The 21,011-nt window shown below is 48.5% G+C and overlaps 1 protein-coding gene across 2 annotated transcripts in view; it reads left to right on the top strand.

Moving 5' to 3' along the window:
- The window catches only part of GNAI2 (G protein subunit alpha i2), a 101,093-nt gene extending 97,928 nt beyond the window's left edge, over positions 1-3,165 (top strand). For both annotated transcript variants that reach the window (XM_072650660.1, XM_072650656.1), the window contains exons 8-9: positions 1,246-1,465; positions 2,181-3,165. In XM_072650660.1, the coding sequence (XP_072506761.1) occupies positions 1,246-1,436 (191 nt within the window). In that variant the 3' untranslated portion in view covers positions 1,437-1,465; positions 2,181-3,165. The remainder of the gene's footprint in view (positions 1-1,245; positions 1,466-2,180) is intronic.
- Positions 3,166-21,011: the final 17,846 nt, after the last annotated feature.

Genomic DNA, 21,011 nt, shown 5'->3' with positions numbered 1-21,011 from the left:
TTTGGGATCCCAAGTATAAAAGTACATTTGTCCCCAGCCATGAAAACTTCTTTGTGATTGATCACTGCCTCCTCTTTGAGATGTTCATTCTCCAGCCATCCCTGTAGTAGCTAATACATTCTCAGATTGCACCAGGGATCCTCACACAGAGTTGATAAATTCTACTTTTCCCCCTTTTTGGATCTTTAGGGCAACATTTCACCCACTCTGATTCCATAGCACTTCTCCTGTTCTACTAGGGGCAGCTAGGTGGCGCAGTGGATAGAGCACCAGTGCAGGAGTCAGGAGGACCTGAGTTCAAATCTCACCTCAGACACTTGACACTCACTAGCAGTGTGACCTTGGGCAAGTCACTTAACCCCAATTGCCTCACCCTGGGTCATCTCCAGTCATCCTGATGACCATCTGGTCACTGGGTTCAGATGGCTCTGCAGAAGAAGTGAGGCTGGTGACCTGCACAGCCCTCCCTCACTCAAAACAAAATCAAGTGCAAGTCATGTCATTACTTCTCTGATGGCCTGGTCTTCTTTGGCAATGAAGGACAAACACACACCTATTCTCCGTGGGCTTTCATGATTAAGGAATCACATGGGCCTGTCTTCACAGTATCCAGAGATACTGATTTTCTGGACCTCATCAAGAATCATTAGGCAGTCTTTGGTCACCCACTTTTGTTCCTTCTTTCTCTGTCCAAAGATGACTTTCCCAGGCAGAGGAGACAGTAGCAACACAAGCATTCTCTTTGTCATTCATCTCCATTGTCCCATGCAGCCTGAGCAGCTCCCAGGCTTTTCTACGATCTTTCTCTTTTTCCCCGGTATAACTGGAAAGTTGTTCTCTTTAGCGGTCTTCTCCAGCCTTGTTCTTGTATTCATCCTTTACCTACCCTTGCTTACACATTCTGCCCAAGTCCTTTTAAGGTCTTAAGTGGGCAGAGGAGTTCCCTCCAGATCCTCGTCAGACTCGTTAGACAGTTCCCCCTTTTCCTTATCAGAATTGTCTGTCTCTATTTATTGTCCCTGCCTTAGGTGAGCCCCCACCAGAGGTGTCCTGAGTCATCTCTGGTGAACTGGAGATGGAGCTTTGCCCCTGAGAGCTAAGGAGGCAGTGGGACTTGGACTGGGGCTTAGGCTGGATCTGAGAAGTGATCAGTCTGGGGATCACAGAGCCTGTAGCAGGGGTGGGCAAGGGCTGCCCCTGCAGCCTCTCCTTCACTCATACCCCAATATCCCCATCTCTCCCCAGGGGCAAACAAGTATGATGAGGCAGCCAGCTACATCCAGAGCAAATTCGAGGACCTGAACAAGCGGAAGGACACCAAGGAAATCTACACGCACTTCACGTGTGCCACTGATACCAAGAACGTGCAGTTCGTGTTTGACGCCGTCACCGACGTCATCATCAAAAACAACCTGAAGGATTGTGGCCTCTTCTGAGCAGGCGGCCGAGGGCCAGCGGGCGGGAGGTGAGAACCAGGGAGGGGAAGAGATAGGTTGGGACGGAAGCAGGGAGTGGACAGCCGGGGCTGAGCATTCTGGGGGAGGCAGAGCCCTGGTCTTAGGAAGTCTCTTATCTGAAGAGGAGGGGGACAAACCAGGGACAAGGGCTGTAAACTCCTGGGGAGCTCCTGGTCTGGGGAAGAGATCAGTGTGCATGCACGCACATGGACACACACACGCATGCACGCACATGGACACACACACGCATGCACGCACACACACCAGTTTGAAGGCAGTTTTAAAAGTGCAAGTCACTTTGAGTAACACAGGAAGACTGACTGGAATTGAAGTTCAGACTGGGCCCACCCTCCACCAGGGGGTCCTAGCAACAGGGGGTTGGATGTAGACACAACTAGAGGAGGGGCTACTGGCATCTCTCTCACCACCCTCAGGGCCTCAGAAAATCTGGTAACCAGGCAACTGCAGACTGGTTTCTAAGCTTGCAGCCAGGGCCTTGATGAATGGGCAAGGTCATTGTTCTGAGGTCTGGGAAGGCCAGAGGGAAGGAGATGCTGAGAGAGAGAGAAGTCTGCAGTGGGAACGTCCCCAGTGCGGGGCAGGGGGTGGCATGGAGCAGCCTGGACCCAGCCTGAAGGCTGAGCACAGGGCAGAGCCTCCTGGCCTGTGGCTGCATGGCCCTACCCACCAGGGCCCCAATGATTTCCTCTCTCCTCCCACCAGGACCACTGGAGCTGCTCAGTCTCTGAGCAGGAAGAAGATGCAGACAGGACCAAGGAAGGAAGGATGCACCATCTTAGTGACTTCACTTCTCTCCCCACTCTCCTCCCCTCTCCCTCTGTTTCCATGTCTTGGTTTCTCCCCCACCTAACAAAGAGACTTTGGTGAAGAGTGGAAGGCGGAGGCCCCTGAGGTTTGGATCTGAGCCTGCCTGGCCCAGCAGCTGGGAGGGACCTCCTGCCTCCCTAACCCTGCCCCCTCCCCAACCCTCCCACCGAAGCAGTCCCTTCATCAGCTCCACCCTGGGCCGCATCCTGGTTTCTCTCCTATTTTATTCTGTGTTGGGGGGAGGGGGGGCGTCAGTCTTTCTGAAACTTGGGTTTGTGGTAAAGGAAACCCTGTATTTCTCTGGCCAATACTATTGGCACCTCTGCCTTGCCCCGAGCCCCGCCCCTGGTCCCTGCATTTGCAGGAAGCCCCTCGACAGCTGTGCCCGTTCCCCCTCAGGGCTTCGGGGAGCCCTTCCAGGATAAAGCACAAACCCACCCTGAGCAGGACGGTGACACCGATGACAACATTCCTTAGCCCAGAAGTCCCAAAGTTCCTCTCTGTTTTTTCTTGGGCCTTTTGTGTGTGTGTTTTTTTAAAATATAAAACAAAACTTTAGGGACCTTTTTAGAGAATAGAGAAGACTATTTAAAACTGTCCTGTACTAAATGGCTGAGTTGTCCTGATCTGTGCTGGATCACCTCCTCCAGGGGAGCCCGTGCCTTGGCTGTCTGTCTGTTTACATCTGTCTATCTCATTGCTTGCTCTGGCCCTGGGGGCTGTTGTGGGGGTTTTGCCTGTATTCTTTCCCCACCGAGGATGGGACGGCAGCCTCTCCAGCCACCGGAAGCTTCATCTCCTTCCCCCTCTTCCTCTTCTTCTCCATTCCAACCCTTCCCAAGAATTCTCCTTTCCAACTCCCTCCCCCCCCCCCAACAAAGGTTTCCAAAGGGCTAAGTCTTGAGTCAACTGCCAACGTCACCGGGGGCTTCTCCTCATTTCCCACTCTCCCTTGCCCCCAGCCTCTGTCCCTCTCCGGCAGCTCTCCCGTCAGCTCCATTAACTGTAGCTCCTTAGCTCTAACGATAGGAAGGCCACTGCCATGAGGGCCCCCATCTTCATCCCTCATCCTCAGCCCCTGAACCCCACCCCAGGCCCCAGAGTCAACAGCATCGGATGCCTCCTTGCTTTTTTCACACGTTTTATCAAATTGTTCACCTGGTTTGAAATAATAAAATGTAGAAAGAAAAAAATTCACCTGCTCTGAGTCTCCCTCCTTCATCTTCTCTGATGTGGCCAAGGGCTCTTTCCAGGCTCTAGCCTCTGGCTTAAGTTCACAGGACTTTCCTGCACTGGCCTTGGGGGTTGGGAGTGCATCCTGTCCTGGTATAGTGAGGGGTGCTCCCACACCTGTTCTGGACAAGCGCTGGTGTTAGCATGGTGGGTAGTTGACCTCTAGGACTGGGCATTCCCGGATATATTCCTTCCAATGCATTAACACGCCTCCCTCCAACAGTTCTCCCTTCGCAGAGGACAAAACAATAAATTTACAGTGGGGGGTGAGGGGTAATGGAGCAGGGAAGGAATCCCCAAACATTGTGTCTGAATCAGGTGGTGGGTGGCCAGCACAGAAATGTGCCTATATGGTCTCACCCTGTAACCATCAACTGGTAAGGACTCAGAAGGGAGTGAAGTGTTGGGGCGTTGCCTGGGCACAAAGCCCAAACTGGAGTTTGCTTGCTACTCTCTGTCTCATTTTCCCTACTGGTATAATAAATACATAGAAGAGTTCTCTCCCTCCCAAAGCACTGTCTCATCTTCAGACAATTCTTCCTCATTTTAGTCAAAATCTGTCTACTCCATTGGGGGTAGCTTAATTCTGCTCCCAAAGGCCACAAAGCATATATCTAAGAATCTCTCTCAAATGCTATATTAAGGCATCCTCCTATATTGTCTCAGCTCTGGGGATGCCATATCACCCTCTTGACCCATATTGAGTGTGAAGACACCTAGTTGCACATCTTTCTGAACAACTGTTGTCTAGCCATACTTGAAATTTTGAAATTCTTTGAACCCAAAGAAAGACTTTTCATGTAGCACTATTAAATTTCATCTTAAGATATTTAATATAGTATCCTAGCATATTGAGATACTTCGGGGACTTAATTATTTTACTGATGTCATAGCTATTTCTAATAGTTTTACATCATTGGAAAAGTTGATGAGCATTCCATCTATACCCTTAAAGAACCAAAGTTAAGATCTGATCTCTTGGGCACTCCAGTAGAAAATCTCCTTTCAAGTGGATAGCAAACTCTTACTGATGTTTCTTTGAGTCTGACCATTCAACTAATTACGAATCCACTTGTCTAACCTAAATCTTCATTTTTCTACCAAAAAAAATAAGAAGCTTTGCTTTGTAAAATCAACATCTGGCAACTCAAAAAAAGATCATTAGTCTGGTGCGCCTTGTTCTTGAAGTCATGCTGGTTCCATGCATCCAATGCTTTTCTAGAATGTTCTAGGCTCATTCAAACTCACTGGTCTACAAGTTGAGAACTCAGATTTTTTTCCTTTTTATGGAAAATTGATATATTTGTACAGTTTGAAGGTAATTAAGATGGTTGAAGGGCATGGGTTCGTGTCATCAAGATCAGTGGAAGGAATTGGTATTATTTAGCTAGGAGAAAGGAAAACCTGGTAAGGGAACTCGATAGCTGTCTTAGGATATTTGAAGAGTCCTCATATAGAAGGGATTAGACTTGTACGAAAGAAGAACGAGGAACAGTCATCACAAAGAAGCAAACTGAGGCTTGATGTCAGGAAAAGATTCCTAGGAATGAGAGCGAGCTATCCGGAAATGGAATGCTTCGGGAGGGAATGGGCACCTACCCATTGGATGTTCTCTAGCAGAGCCTGGATCATCTCTTGTAAAGCTTGTTGTAGGTTATAGAGCCCTTTCCCATGTGGGTTGTCCCAGAATCAGACTACTGAGGCACCTTCCAGCTCTCAAAGTCTGCGATCCTATGAGCACCTTAGCTGTTCTTTGTGATCGGCAGATGTCACTGGTGCTGAGGGGAGTGCCAGTCATAGTCACCAGGTTTTTTTAATATCCAAGGATGCCATTTTCCAAGCTTCTGACTTGAACCCATCAAGGGGTCAAAATTTCCCTACTTCCGGAGTATCAGTTCCATGTTTTAGCCCCACATTCAGACCTTTCCAGTCCAAAGACTTCTCCTTAATGGGAAGAAAGATGGGAAAGAGAAAAGCCTAATAGATGAAGTAGTTCTGCCCGTTCTCCATCACCAGTTATCATCCCATCTGCCCCCAAGCAGTGATTCTATACTGCTTTCACCAAAAATGAGGTTTTTTAAAATTAAATTTTGCTTCAATCAATGAAAGCCTGCCTTTTGTCCCTCCCGCCTCCCGCTCCATGGCCAAGATAGTTTTATTTTTTAAAACGTTATCTTTCTTTTTTCCCTGTTATTTTTTAATTAAAATGTTTTCAACTACAAAAAAAATCTGCCTTCTTTCTCTCAGCTCCTCCCTTCCCCCCACTGAGAAGAAAAACAAAAGCCCTGCTACAAACAAGTGTAGACAAGCAAAACTAATTCCCGTCTCCATCTGCCCTCTGAACCCATCACTTCTTGGTCCAGAAGTGGGTCTCTGGTTTCATCGTGAATCCCTTGGAATCATGGTTTGTTCATTAGCCGCCTCCAAATCACTGAGCTTTAGCTCACTTTGGGGATCATGGAAGGTTAGAGCTGAAGAATAATTGCTGGGATGTCTGTAGTGTTTTAAGGTTGACAAAGCCCCTTCCATATGTCCAGTTGATATGGACAAGCATTTATCAAGTGCAGCTGGGAAGGGAAGGGGAGAACAAGGGAGAGGTAGGGAGGGGAGGAAGGGAAACAAGCAATCTATCAAGTGTCCCGCCATGTGCAAGGCATTGCGTAACCTTAGCAACAGGTACACAGCTAAGCAATACGAAATCCATACAGATAGAGAGCAGAACTATGATGTCATTGGCATAAGGAATTCCCACATAAGAAAGTTTCTGTCTTCAGTTTGAAGTCTTAGAGTGGTGTAGGGCACTGAGAAGTGCCACAGCTTTACTCAACTGCCTTGAATCTAGCGTTCCTGGCTTCAAGACTGCCTCTCTATCCACGACCACAGGCTCCCTCTCCATATGAAGCATCTTACCCAAATAAAATTGTGGACAAGAAGCAGAATAATGAAACAGAAGACACATGACCAGAAAAGGAAATGTAGCAAGAGCAAAGAAGGATAGAGGGATGGGACTGGAGTATGGAAGACCTGACTTCAAATCCAACCTTGGATAGTTACTAGTTATCCAGGGCTAGCCATTTAACCTATCTCATTTTCCTCCTCCATAAACAGGGATAACAATATTAGCACATACCTCCCAAGATGGTGAAGATAAAATTAATTATTTGTAAAGTGCTTTGCAAACCTTAAAATACCGATAGGTCTGCCTGCCTCAAGTCTCCCACCACTTAGATCTATCTTCCACTCAGCCACCAAACTAATTTTCCTAAAGTACTGGTCTAAATGCATCACCCAGTGGTGAGGCACCCTAGTGCCTCCAAATCCTGTCACTCCAAGTTCTTCATGGCCTAACCACCTCCTACCTGAATAGTCTTCATCATCTTCCATCCAGTGAGACTGAGCTCCTCCGGCCATTTTCTCTGACTGCCCCCCTCTGCCCCAATGCCTGAAATGCTCTCCCCTCCTCCATCTCTGCCTATCGGCTTCCCTGGCTTCCTTCAAATCCCACCTTTTACAGGAAGCCTTTCCCAATCCCTCTTAGTTCTAGCGCCTCCCCTAGGTTGGTAATTTCTTATCACTTGTTTGTTTCCCCCACTAGATTGTCTTTTGCCTCTTTCTGTAAACCCAGCTCTTAGCACAGTGCTTGGCATACAGTAGGCGCTTCATAAATGTTGGTTAACTGACTATACACTATTATTATAACAGACGAATAGTCTTCATGCTTCTTTGGAGCCCTGGTTGGGTTGATGCCTCCCCCCATCCATATCTTTATAAGAGATAGAACAAGAATGCCCAGGCAGAGAAGGTGTGACCTTTTTGTAGGAATCACCCACATTAAGGAGAGGTTAGATCCATGAAATATAAGTATTTGCAAAGTAGGATAAAAGGATTTAAAGTGAAAAGGACTTTAGAGATAATCTGACTCAACTCCTCATCTTCTAAGAGCTAAGGCCCTGGGGAGGGAGGAGGGAAGACTCCCTAAGGTCAAGGCACAAGTTAGTTACAGGGCTAGGATTCAAATCCAGATCAGAGCATCATAGATTTAGAACTGGAAGTGACCTTAGAGGTCACTGGATCCAACTCCTATATTTTACATATGAGGAAACTAAGGCACCAAAAGGCTAAATGACCTTCCTAGAGTCACATAGATAATGGTATCTGAGATAGAATTTCAACCCTGATCCTTCAAACTCCAAGTCCAGTGCTCTATCTGTTAACCCATGCGGGTTCTTCTAAGAACTCTAAATCTTGGGGGTTTCCCACTACACCACAGGTTATATGTTTTCCTCAGCATAAGAACTTAGCCTAAAAGGTCCAGGGTCTCCCACTGCATCCTGGGCCCTCTCCAGTTAATCCTGATGAGTATCCAGTCACTGGCCCCAGATGGTCCTGGAGGAGAAAGTGAGGCTGGTGACCTTGCACAGCCCTCCCTCCCTCAAATCAAAGTCAGGTGCAAGTCAGGTCATCATTTCCTTGTCACCGTCCTCTTTGAGAATGAAGGACAAACCATATTGGTCTGAACATCCACCTTGTTATTGGTCCAAACTTGTAAATTTCTTTAGTATAAGGAGCTTCCAATATGGAAACTGCCTTCCCACTAAGGAAGAAATTGATAGATAATGAAACATGGAGAACATGGATAACTACTAGAAGTCATTCTTCTGTACGAAGTTAAAGTCTTAAAGAATGTCCTAGGATAGTGAGAGGTGAAGTGATTTGTCCAGTCTTACAGCTAGTTTAATGACGCATTGCAAGAGTCCTTCCAGTGTGTTTGTGTTTGTGTGTGTGTGTGTGTGTGTGTGTGTGCACCTTCTCTGTCTTTCTTATCTTTGTCTCCCTCTATCTTTCTCTGCCTCCTCTGCTTTCTAGCTTACACTTAGTACAAATTGAGAGCAGTTCCTGAGAGCTGAAGGTGGTAGTTTTCCATTAACTCAGTGGCCAGGATCAGGATGGCAGTGAGATGACTTCCTTCTTTCCCCTGGAGACCCGGAACGTAGAGGGACCTTCTTGAGAAACACCAGGTCAGAAAACCCAAGAGGAGAAAGTTGTGATTTAAAACCTTCCTACAAGCAGTAGCAGGTTTTACCAGCTGACACCGTTCATTTCATTTTCTCTGTAACACATAATTCAAGAATAGTAAGAAAATAAAATTAAAACAACTCGGAGGTTTCACCTCACATCATGCAAATCAGAAAAGATGATAACAGGAAAAATAGGAAGTCCGTATTGAAGGGCCTGTGCAATGCTGATTAGTTTTCTGGAAGCGTGCAACATCCTAACCAGGGGGTGGGGAACCTGCAGCCTTGAGGCCAGGGGCCGTTCTTGAGGACCTAGAGGGCCACATGGCCTCGAAACTGTAGGCTCCCCACCCCTGGACTTTTCTGGATCTCAGTAAGATTATACAATAAAAGACAATTATACAAATTGTCCGTACCCTTTGATCCAGCGATTCCACTATATAACTCCAGAAAGTCAAAGACCAAAACAGGCCCAATACATATAAAAATATTCCTAGCAACATTCTTTGTGGTAGCAAAATACATTTGAAGAATGTTTTAAAAAAACCAGATATGATTGTAACTATAGTATGCAGTAAAAAGCGAAATCTACAAGCAATTCCGAGAAACATGGGAAGATTGGTGAACTGATTCAGAGTGAAGTAAGAAAAACCAAGAGAATCGTATACACAGTGGCTCTAACGATGAAAAGGAGAGCACTGAAAGAGTCAAAATCGGAATAATTTGTAAGAATCAAAGACGATATTGGAGAACAGATAATGAAACATCCCTCTTCCTTAGTAGAACTGATATAGGGAACTCCTAGGGATTATTGTCTTTCAGGGACCTCATTTAGTTTTCTTGGCAGAGATACTGGAATAGTATAGTTTGCCATTTCCTTCTCCAGCTCATTTTACAAATGAGGAAACTGAGGCAAACAGGGTTAAGTGACTTGCCCAGGGTCACACACCTAGTACGTGTCTGAGGCCAGATTTGAACCGGAAGAGGAGTTTTCCTGACTGCGGGTCCCAGGGCCATAGGCACTATGGCACCACCTAGTGCCAGAAGGGAATATTATCTACATTCAAAAGTATTCACTGATAGAGGGAGGGAGGGGAAAAAATATATGGAATTGATTGTAGAAAACTGAAAACAAATAATAATTTAAAATTAAAAAAATTTAGAAAGTACTCACTGGTACTGGATTTTTGCTTGGTTGTTTTTCTTCGTTCCAAAGGAGAGTTCAGTTTGGAACAAGATTGAAATAAGTGTTGTAAAGACAAAAGGATTTTTTTTAATGTATTTTTTAAAGAAAAAAATAAAAGAGTCTGAAGGGAGTTGCGATTTCAGACTGTCCTTTGGGACAGTCTTTGGGATTTTTAATCACTTTTTATTTCAGTAAAATAAGTCCATGCAGGAAAATGTATTCTAATCTACATGAGTGAACAATCTTTTTAGTTTATATGAAGCTGGGAAGGAGCATTAGGATCTCAGTGGGATAGGAGCAAGCAGGAGCCAGGCAGGCTGTGGATTAGTGTTGGGGATATATTCGCACCTTTTAGACCAGACTAGACTAAAATAATCTGTTCGGGTACAAAGGAACTGAAAGGGGCTAGGAGCAGCTAGGCGCTTCTGGCACCTGCCTAGAAAAGCTATAAAGCTCAGAATTCCCTTAGAGGTTTAGACAGAGATTGCGCCCTGTTCCAGGACTGACTTTGCCCCTTAGTGCCACTGTAACAAGCACTATTATGGACAGAAGCACCTCACCCCCTTTTACTAATTCCACAAGGGCGTCCCTAAAATAATCTTTTTTGGATGAAACAAAAATTCAGATGTAAACTGGAAAAAACCCCCACAACATTATTGGTGATGCAATCAAGTTTTATACAAGTCAGACTGGGGAGAACAACGGGGCCTGTGCTTATAACACTACTGTAGGTGATGCTCCGGCTGGCAGGCAGGGTCAGTGAGGTCCTGGGGTGCTGGCTCCTTACTGACTTGGCCCAGATTATAAAATTATCCCTAGGATTAAGACAGGCAGTCCAAAATTGGGTAGAAGCTAAGAGGTTACTCTGGATGGCAGGGTTTACAAGGAGCACTCAGGGTATGAGACTGAGCTAAAGTAATAGGAAAGATTAGAATGTGGATGTTTACATGCACGTGTGAAATTCAGACCTAAACCTCTGGGTGTTTTTAGGCCTTCACCTGGAGGCAGAGCTCCAGTCCTTTCCTTGGTCCTTTTATCTAGCTGGGCACAGAAAGACTAGATTTCCTGGTCTGCATTTCCACGATGTTCTTTCCATTAGCCAGCACTGCAGAAGAGGGCTTCTCAGAGACTGGTACTCCCAGTGAGTAAAGCCAGAGTTGTGCCATCAGCCCCCACCCCGTACACAACCCCAGTGAAGCATGAGCATGGTGATACAAAAGAGAAGGGACAGATTCTAAGGACTCTGGAGACCATGGCTGATGTCCAAAGGCAGGGATCTGGAGCAGTGTGGGACCATTAAAATGGGAGAGTAGACCATGACCAGAATGGAAAAGACCAAACTGGTCTTCAAAATCCTCACCTCCTAACCAATATGGGACCAGTGAGAAGCAGCACCCCTCTCTAGCACTCCCCTCCCCGACCCTTGGCTGCTCTCAGCAAACTCTGAACCAGCAATTCCTTCCCTGTTCCTTCTCCTGCTTATAAGCCAGGTAGAAAAAAAGTGGAAGGTAGAAGATCATAATGGAATCTATAATTTGCAGTTACCTTTTTATAAGATCTTTAAGAAATCATCAGGCTGGTAAGAAGTCAATTGTCTCTGTGGATGAGGGTGATCAGTTGCATGGGGTTTTTCTAAGGTGGGGAGGGAGCTCAGAGCAGAGATCAGAGATTTTCCTATTTTGTTCATTTATTATTATTTTAAAGCAAATTCTAGGCCGTAATCTTAGCCCACCATACCTGCCCACAGCTCAGGAAGTAGGAAGGGATGTTGGTATCCTTTGGTGAGCAGTGGGAGAGCATGTAGCCTTTGGAAAACACCAGGTTGGCACAGTGAATACCCTCTCTCATACCCTGGGCTAAGGGTAGAGCTACCTGGTGGCTAAAACGTTTTATATGTGTGTGTGTGTGTGTGTGTGTGTGTGTGTGTTCATCCTTTGTTTTCAAAGAAGACCACGACATCAAAAAAATGATGACATGACTTGCAGTTGACTGATTTGAGTGAGGGAGGGCTGTGCAGGTCACCAGCCTCACTTTCTCCTCCTGAGCCATCTGGGTCCAGCGACCAGATATTCATCAGAATGACTGGAGATGGCCCAGGATGCCACGTGAGACCCTGGCCCTTTCAGGTGCTCACTTAGAGGGAAATAATGTCGATAGATAGATAGATAGATAGATAGATAGATAGATAGATAGATAGGTAGGTAGATAGATAGATAGATAGATAGATAGACAGACAGACAGACAGACAGACAGACAGACAGACAGACAGACAGACAGACAGACAGATAGATAGATAGATAGATAGATAGATAGATAGATAGATAGATAGATAGACATAGATATATACTTATATTTCTATATCAGCCTGCTTTTCTACAGGTAGTAGAAAACAGGGGAACAAGTTAGGTATGAGTGAGTACAGCTTCAGCAGCCCCACCAAGTCTACCCCTCGCCCAGAGCACTTGGCACTCTTGGAACCAAGCTGGAAAGAGTATGATGGAGACATAGTAAGGTGTGGGCAAGAACTGGGCAACTGGAAAGGTCGCCTGGATCCTGAGAGGCCTTCCTTTCATGGCACTAGGGTACTAGAATTCTAGGCTCAGAAGCACTTGACCTTACATTTCCCCTCCAAGGGGAGAGACTAAAGAGGGAAAGTCTTGGCCTCAGAACCACAGAAATCCCAGAGGGATCCCTGAGCCCCTAACCCCAAACCCCTTGCCTTTAGGCTATTTGGGGAGGCAGCCATCTAACAACTTCTGTTCCCAAATTAGGTTTCCTCCTCTTTTCTCCTGCCCTCATCCACCCCCTCCCCCAGCTCATGGTTTTTTTTTTAGACTTTTGGCTCTACAAAGGCCCTGTGACATAAGTACTACAGGTTTCGTGAATGGTGAATGTCCATCGAACAGAAGAGGACACTGAGGCCACAGGGTGTTTAAGGTACTTGTCCTGAGTCATACAGTATTCGAGTCAAGGTTTGAACCCTGAGCACCTGACTCCAAGACCAACATTCTTTCATGGGTAAGTACTTTTCAGTCTGAGACTGCTAGGTTGCAATTGGTCAGATCCTAAGCCCTTGCTGAAGCCTACAGAGCGATATAGTAGACCGAGGGCCAAAGTAGCTGCCCTGGGGCAGAGAGAGTGGGTAAGGGCTGAGGATGGATCCCCCACCTTAGTAGGAATGCTTCCTACCCAATAATCTACCTCTCACTGCTCACCTCCAGCCAGGACCCTCAGCTTCCAGGCCCAAGGCTCCAGATCCCTGATCTCTCTCCCTGCCCCTACAAAGGTCCTCACTCTTTAAATTCCATAAGTAATCTTCTAATAATATCAGCAGCCCCCATTTCTGTAGGTAGTAAAAGCTCCATTTTTTTTTCAAATGAGAAAATCTGGTCTCAGAGGAAGAATCCATTTGGCCAGGCTCACCCATCAAGCAAGTATCAGGACCCTGGAAAGTCCGTTAGGGGTGTGGTAGGTAAAGGGAGCTGTGGGCAGGCTCTTTGTTTCAAGGTGTGGGAGGAGGATTACACCTGCAGAGCTGGAGGGCAGGAAGTAGAAAAGAAAAAAAAAGGCCTTCCTTGCCTGGAGTCCAGCCAGGAAAGCAACGAATTTACCTAGTCCCTCCCAGGCTTTGGAGCCAGAACTGCAGCCAGCCAGGCCAAAGCCCTCCCCAATTCTACAGATGATGAAACTGAGTCCCAGAGAAGGGAGGTGATTGCGAAGGCACAATGTCAGCCCAGAAGTGACAGGGCCGAATGGATCAAAGCCAAGGTCCTTGTTTGACAGAGAAGGAAACTGAGGCAAGAAAATCCAGACTGACTCTCCCAAAGTAACAAACTAGGACTAAGCAGTCATACGATGTCTACATTTGATCCTCAAAACAACCCTGTAAAGTACATGTTCTTCTTATCCCCATTTTACAGGTGAGGAAACCGAGGCAAACGCAAGTTAAATGATTTGTTCAGGTTGGAGGCAGATTTGAACTTCCTCTTCCTGACTCTAGACCCACAGCTCTATCTGCTGAGTCATCAGCTGCCTCATTGAGTCCATGACTGAGGCAGGATTAGAACCCAGATCCTCTCAACTCTTCAGAATTCCATGCATTTTCCAGACTGTGTACATACAGTGTCTTGATGGCTCCCTTCTGTGTGCTCTGAGATCACGCCTCTATGTTGTGATGATTACATATTAATAAGAATCTTTTTCGTAAGGACTCGAAGCATCTTCCAGCAATCTTGTAAGATCCTCATTTTACAGACGAGGACTCTGAGGTACTGAAGGCAATGATCTACCCACGGTCACAAGGCTAACCGTTGTCCACAGAGTCAGCCTTCCAAAAGGTAAGCTGGCTGTCCTGTTGAGAAAGGAAGGTGGTCCTGGGCCTTTTCTCCCTTCCCTTGGGAATTATGCTTCCCCCACAAGGGCTCTGAGCCGGCCCGAATGCCTTTCCCCACAAGGGGGCAGGCTTGACCTAGCTGTCCAGGCTCTGAGATGACCTTATCCCAGCCAGCCTTGGGACAACTGGCCTGCCCCCTCCTTGCTGCCCCTTCGCTCCTCCCCTTCCCCCAATGACTGATGCCTGAGGCGGGGTGGGGGGGGGGAGCTTCCTCCCCCAACCCCCTTGGGTTCCACCTTCCCGGCATAAGCAGAGGGGACATTAAGAGAGGGAACAGGGTTTGGAAGGCTGACGTCAGCCTGGGCTCCATGGCTGCTGCCCCCAGACCAGGGCCCTGGGCCCAAGGTACAATGGCTCTCATTGTCCAGCCTCAGTTGGAGGGCAGACTGGGGTCAGCCGGGGTCATGCTGGGGCTGAGGACACTCCTTTTCCCAAAGTCCCCTGACAAAGGAGACCTATGAGGCTGCTACTAGTCCCAAAGTGCCCCCTCCCACTGTGAGGGTCCTCAGGGATACTCCCCTTTTACCTGCCACCGGTAGGGAAATGGAGGGGCCTGTGAGCCCTGGGACAGGGGCCATCAGACATTCACAGGACAACCAGAGCCGCCAAGGACACCCTTAGACCATAGAGAATGTTGGAGCTGAAAGACGGACCTAGGACCTGGAACACAGAATGTCAGTCAGAAGGAGCCTTAGAAGAAAGCGTTATAAAGGTGAAGAACATAGATCGTGGCATACGAGGACCAGAAAGGAGCCCAGAACCTAGAAAGTCCAAATACAGAATGCCAAAATGAAAAGAAATTTTAGAGACCAAACCCCTCCATTGTACAGTGAGGGAAACTGAGGCACAGAGAGGCATGGGGACTGATCACTGGCTATCTAAGAGCTGGGGGCTCCTAGCCCATGTCTCCTCCCTACCACCCAGGACAGAACTGGAGAGAGCTCCCGCTGACCCAACTGGGCTGCCCAAATGTGGGAGGGACTCAAGTCTGCTGCTCCTTCCCCCATCCAACTACCTTCTTTCTTGGGAAAGTGCAACAAGTGGTATTGAAATACCACTATGGTACTTCCCATAGGTCCCTGGAAGACCCCACCTCACCCTTCCATTACATCAGATGGGGAAACAGACCCCATTGTGGAGAGTCTTATGTCACAGCTAGGTCTGTAAGGTGAGGAGAGATCCAGGAAATTCAATTCAGTTCAACAGGTATTAAGCATCTAATGTCCTGTGCTCCTGTTGGCGTCTACCAATGAAAAAAGGCACATTCCCCACCTCTGAGGTGCTTATATTCTAATATAAGGGGGAGAGAAAGGAGGAAAGAGAATGAGGTGCCCCAGCTCACAGGCCACAAGGCAGAGTGGGATAGAGGCAAAGACAAGACCCAAGCAAAGGGCTATGGAAGAGATTACTGTCCAAATAAAGGTTTCCTGGAGAAGCTGTGTCCAAAAGAATAGAAGACATCCAAAAGGAGAAGATGGTGGAGGAAGGAGTGCATTCCTGGCATGGGTCATGGCTTGGGCAAATGCACAGAGGCTGGAGGCGGTAGGATGAGAATAGAGGAAGGGGAGAAGTCTAGTTTGGCTGCAATGCAAAATGCCTGAAAAAGGATGAAATTAGGATGAAAAGGTAGGTAATGATGAGACTGGAGACAAGACCCAGCTCTTACTTCCATCCTTCTACCCCTCATCTTTCTGTCCCTCATCCCCTCTTCCTTCATCTGAGGCCCATCCCTCTGTTTCCCATCCCCCATCCCCCTCCAATCTCCTGTCCCACCCCACCTCTGTCACTCTAATTCCCCCTCCACTTTCTCTTCTTTCTCTTTCCAATTTCCATGCCCCTCAGGCATCTCCTCTGTGGGTAGGATGTTGGCATGAGATGAGAGCCCCCTCCCCGCTTCAGAAGGAAGCAGACACACCCCTGCTACCCCTCCCCCTTCCTGAGACCTTTCCTATGGATAGGGTTTCCCCAACGCTCAGCTGCTGGTCTCAGAGTCCTTGCCTCCCAGCTCTCTCCTCACTAGTTTGGGAGGGGGCATCTGTGGCCCCATCCCTACCTTGTCCCCTCTCCCCATCTCCCCCCAGAACATGGACCAGCGATGACATGAAGTCTTCCTCCCCATTGTCCGAACTGCTAAGTGAAGGTTCTCTCAGAATAGAGTTGGGGTGGGGGTGGGGAAGCTGCCCTTTTGATGCCCTCTCCCTGTGCCCACTGTCCCAGCTGAACAGAACACAGAAGACAGAAGCATCTGTGCCAGGGAGGCTGTCCAGGAAGGCCTTCCTTGTGTCCTCTGTCCTCTGTCCAGGGGCTATTCCGGGGACAGAGCTGCTGGGGTGCAGTACATAGAGGACTCTTTGAGTCAGCTGGCTTCACTGCCAAGGACAGCCTGGACAGAGCTGAACCGACCACACCCTCCTCTGGTTGGGAAGTAGGGCCAGTCCAGGTGGGGCTCCTGGACAGAGGGGACAAAGCCCTTAATTAGCCTGTGCCTCTCCCACCCAGCCACAGACGGCTCAATGAGGAGAGATCCAAAGTGGACGAATTCTTCTCCAACATCTCCTATCTCACCACCCTGCCTCCCGTCCTGCCCCTAACACCCCTGGCCTCAGAGACCCTCTTCTTCAGCTTTTCATATATAGTATCCCTGAAGCTCCAGTCTCTCTCTCCCTGTCCTTTTGTCCTACTTCCATCCCTGTGAACTCGGGTCATTATCCTCATGTCTTCCCTCTCTTTCCTTTGGCTTCCAACCCTCTTTGCCTCTCACTATGTCCCTCCATCCCCCTCCTCCAGACTTTTGTCCCCTCACATCCCTTATTCTCCACCTCCCTGGATCTTGGTCTTTCTGGGTGATGGGAGAAGGAGCACCTGGGGTCTGCTGTGATTCTCCAGCTCTCCAGAACATACAGAGTGCAGACCCTGATACACAAGTGATTCCTTAAGGCAATGGCCCACATCCCCCACCCCAAGTCCATGAACCCGCACCTCTAGGCAAAAAAGGCCCCGCCACCGGGGCCAAAGTGGTGAGGCTGAATGCTTCCCCCCTCCCAGGCTGAGGCTTTGTTCGTTTCTTCATCCCTCCTTCTCTCTCTCCCCATCCCCACCCCCCCACCCTACCCTCACTCCCACCACAGGACCAAGACATAAATAAGGAGAGAGGGGGGCAGGCTGTGTCAGCTCCCCCATCTTAGCATCGCTGAACTCTGGGAGACAAGGCCTTCATTGTCCTGAGTGGGCAGGCGGGGGCTGACTCAATAAGGCCTTATCTACCTCCTTGGGGGCTAGGGGAAATTCCCAGCCATTGTAGGGGCAAAGAAGAGGGTGCTCTAGGAACAGGGGTGGGGGTGGGGGAGCCTGAGCTGCAAAGAGAGGTCAACAAGGGTCTCGTGACTTTCCAGGCATAGATTGAGTCATTTGGCCCCTCCCCAAAGAGTCCATGGGGTTAACTCCCCTTCCCCCATCCTCATCCAGGGAGTGAACCCAGATTTCAGAGGACAGGGAAATTGCTGGTTTGGAGACAGACTATGGAAGAACGGGGAGAGTTGACCCCAGGATTATGGGAAGGGAGAAGGGTGGGATGTAGCCAGGACCAGGCTAACAGGGTTGGGAAGTCCCAGTCTTATCCTTAGCTGATGAGGAACCAGGCCTGTGGACCACTTACAGGCCCCCTTACTAAGCCTTGCAGCCAGTGGGGCTGTAGTATGGGCGAAGGGTAAGAAGTCAGTTGCTGTTCACTCATTTTCTGTTGTGATCCCATTGGGGGTTTTCTAGGCAAAGGAATGGTTTGCCATTTTATTCTCCAACGCATTTTACAGATGACAAAACTGAGGCAAACGGGACGACTTGCCCAGGGTCATCCAGCTTTAGTGTCTGAGGCCAGATCTGAACTCAGGAAGATGTGTCTTCCTTCTGGCCCAGAGGTCTATCCACCGCACCACCGAGCTCCCTCTCCAAGGGAGAACTTGCTTTGATGCCTGGACCTGTGGGTGGGGAGCTGGGCCTCCCCACCCCCCATGTGGCAGGAGCAGTGCCCAGAAACCCCACCCAGCCCCAAAATAGTCCAGAAAGCCCTGATGTGGTGGGAGTGGAGTCCTGTGTTATTTATAACCTGTTTGGGGGAAGCAGCTGGAGAGAGACAGAGACAAAAGGGACATGAAATGGGGGATCTTTCCTCACTAGCATCTCTTCCATTCCCTTCCATGGAAGACAGAGGATTCCCTGAAGCAGCCACCAGCGGTACATCCCCAGGAGGCCAGAGTGCTAACAGTGTCCAGGGCCTTAGGGGCCCACATGACCCTAAGCTCAGAGGGGGAAACTGAGGAGGAAGTAACTGACTGAGTCAGGCAAAAAAATTCACATTGTTGAGGGGAAGGGTAGGAGTTTGGACCAAAGATCTTTTTCAAAGGAGAGACAGAAGGAGAGCATGAAACATCAGAAATATCAGAACCGGGAGCCATCTAAGAAATGAGCATTTTACAGGTAGGTTCAGGGTAAGGCCTTCGAGAAAACAAATGGAGAAACTGAGACCCAGGTTCGCACACCAGGTTAGTGGCAGAGGTTAGACAAGATGAGCAATTCAAGTCCCATGTTCAAGCCTTCCCAGCTTTAGCCAAGATGACAGGAGAAAGCAGATGCACCCCACAGCCCTGTCATCAGACCCCACCCCCAAACAACACTACCATCGTAACCCGTCTCTAGGATATCTTGGTCCCCTCCAGGTTTGTGTGAGAGCCTTGGTATGTAGCACTAGAGTGTAAGCTTTGGAGTCAGAGGTGCTGAGTTCGAATCCCAGATCTGTCACTGACTAGCTATGTGACCTTGAGCAAGGTCACAGAAACTTCTGTGAGCCCAGTTTCCTTTTCTGTAAAACATGCCTCACACAGCAGGACTAGATTACCTTTATATTTGTAAACCTAATAATAATTTCTAGGCCTGACCCATCGCCTCTCCTGTGAGCTGTAGGACAGCCAGGTGGCCACCAGATGTATTCTGACACACCCCCTGAAGCCCCAGCACCCCAACTTTACCAGACTCACATGGTTTGTGAACTGGGGAAACTGAAGCACACATCCAGCCAACAGTCATCAACAACTTGAGGCTGGAAGGGTAAACACTTGGGTTCCCTTGGCCTGTCTTGGGACAAGCACTTTGAGCTCAAGCAGCCTCAGGCCTTTTGCCTCTAGTGAACATCCGCGAGATGAGGGCAGAACCATAGAAATTTGGGTAGCCAGGAGGCAAGGAGTTAAAATTTCCCACTCACCACTAGATAGTATGTTCATAGGATTTAGGTCATTTGGTCCTAGACCCTCATTTTCCAATAGGACTAGGATTTGTACCCCCGTCCTCAGACCCCAGATCCGTCGCTCACCTACTATAGTAGCCAGTCTATCCTTGCTGGACCCAGCCTCTGTTTGACCCCGAAGTGCCACACCCCAGCAATGGCAGCACTTCAGACCTGGGATGAAGCCTCAGACTTGGTTTGCCAAGGGGAGGGAGATGGGGAGAGCAGCTGAACTGAGCCTGGCATTGTCCTGGGTGTGTGCGCAGTGGGGAAGAGGGGAGGGGGAAGGCTCTCTGCCCACCCTCAGGAGCAGATTATCAGTAAGGATGAAAGTCTGAGATTTGGGAGGGGATCCTGGGCTCTTCATTCCCCCCCCCTTATTCCTCTCCGTTCCTAGGATTATGGGGTGCTGGGAGCCTAGCCCAGGAGGCACCTGACCCTAACCCCCCCCCTCCCTGGGGAATCAAGGTGGGGGGATGGGTGTGAGCTCAGAACCCCGAACGCCCAGACAGGCTCCCGGTGCCCACCCCTCCAACCCTGGCCCCATCCCTGGCCCCTGGCACAGATTTCACCACTCACCCTGCTCTCTCCTCCTCTTCTCTCTTTCGATAACCCCTTGTCCCACTAACGCTGCCTCACCCCAGATCACATCCAGAGTTACAGCCACACAGACCCAGGCCTAGACAGACCCATTCACAGTCACACACATGCAGGCACGGACTCAGCCAGAGTCTGGCAGACCAGCAGTTAGAGACGATTCCATCCTCTTCAACAAGCATGTATTAATTAAACACCTACCAGGTGCCAGGCACTGCTGGGTCTGGAAATACGAAGACAAAAGAAAGCAAAACAGTCCCTCTACTCAAGAGCCTCAAGTGGAACCAGGCCATAGATAGATAAATAAATACGGAAAAGTAAATAAGTCAATACAAGATAATTCGAGACATTGCAGGCAAGATCCTTGGCAGGATCGTTCATTCTTTATGTTTGCATCTCCCTCCCTAGCAACCGGCTTGGCATACAGTAGGCAATTAATAGATGCTTGTGGATTGGTGTATTGAAAGGAGAAAGTGATGAAGAATCAGGAAAATCAGCAGGTGGGAGCTGAGTCTTGAAAAAGGAAAAGTACTTTAAGAGAAGGGAGAGAACATTCCAGAAGAGCCTGTGCAAGGTTCTGGAGACAGTAAAAGATGTGTGAAGTTTGGGGGACAGCTCATTTATCTGGGTATAAACAGGACTAATGTGCAATGTGTGTGGAAAAGGAGGTTGGACACCTATTGTGACTTATTCTAGAGGTAACATGGAGCTGCCGAAGATTCTGGAGAGACAGAGAAACAGGCCAGACCCTGAGGAATTCCTTTAGGAATTTCAATTTGGAAACTGTAGGGAATGATCACAACTTTCTCCCTGCTCCTGCTTTCTCCATCGGCCCATGGCAGAAGAAGCCTGCCTGAGAGGAGGGAAAGGAAAGGGGGTAGGGGAGACCAGGGATGTGCTCTCAGCCTCCACAGCTGGGAGCAGGAGATTAGAGCCCTAGACCCCTCCAGAGTCTCCTGCCCTAGACCAAGTGAAAGGTGATGAAGGTGTGTCCTTCCATCTGGCTGGCCTGTCCAATCACACTACT

Source organism: Notamacropus eugenii, chromosome 1 (genome assembly GCF_028372415.1).
Source record: "Notamacropus eugenii isolate mMacEug1 chromosome 1, mMacEug1.pri_v2, whole genome shotgun sequence".
Classification (NCBI taxonomy): domain Eukaryota; kingdom Metazoa; phylum Chordata; class Mammalia; order Diprotodontia; family Macropodidae; genus Notamacropus; species Notamacropus eugenii.
Note: the sequence above shows the minus strand (reverse complement) of the source record. Positions and strands in the feature narration are given on the sequence as shown.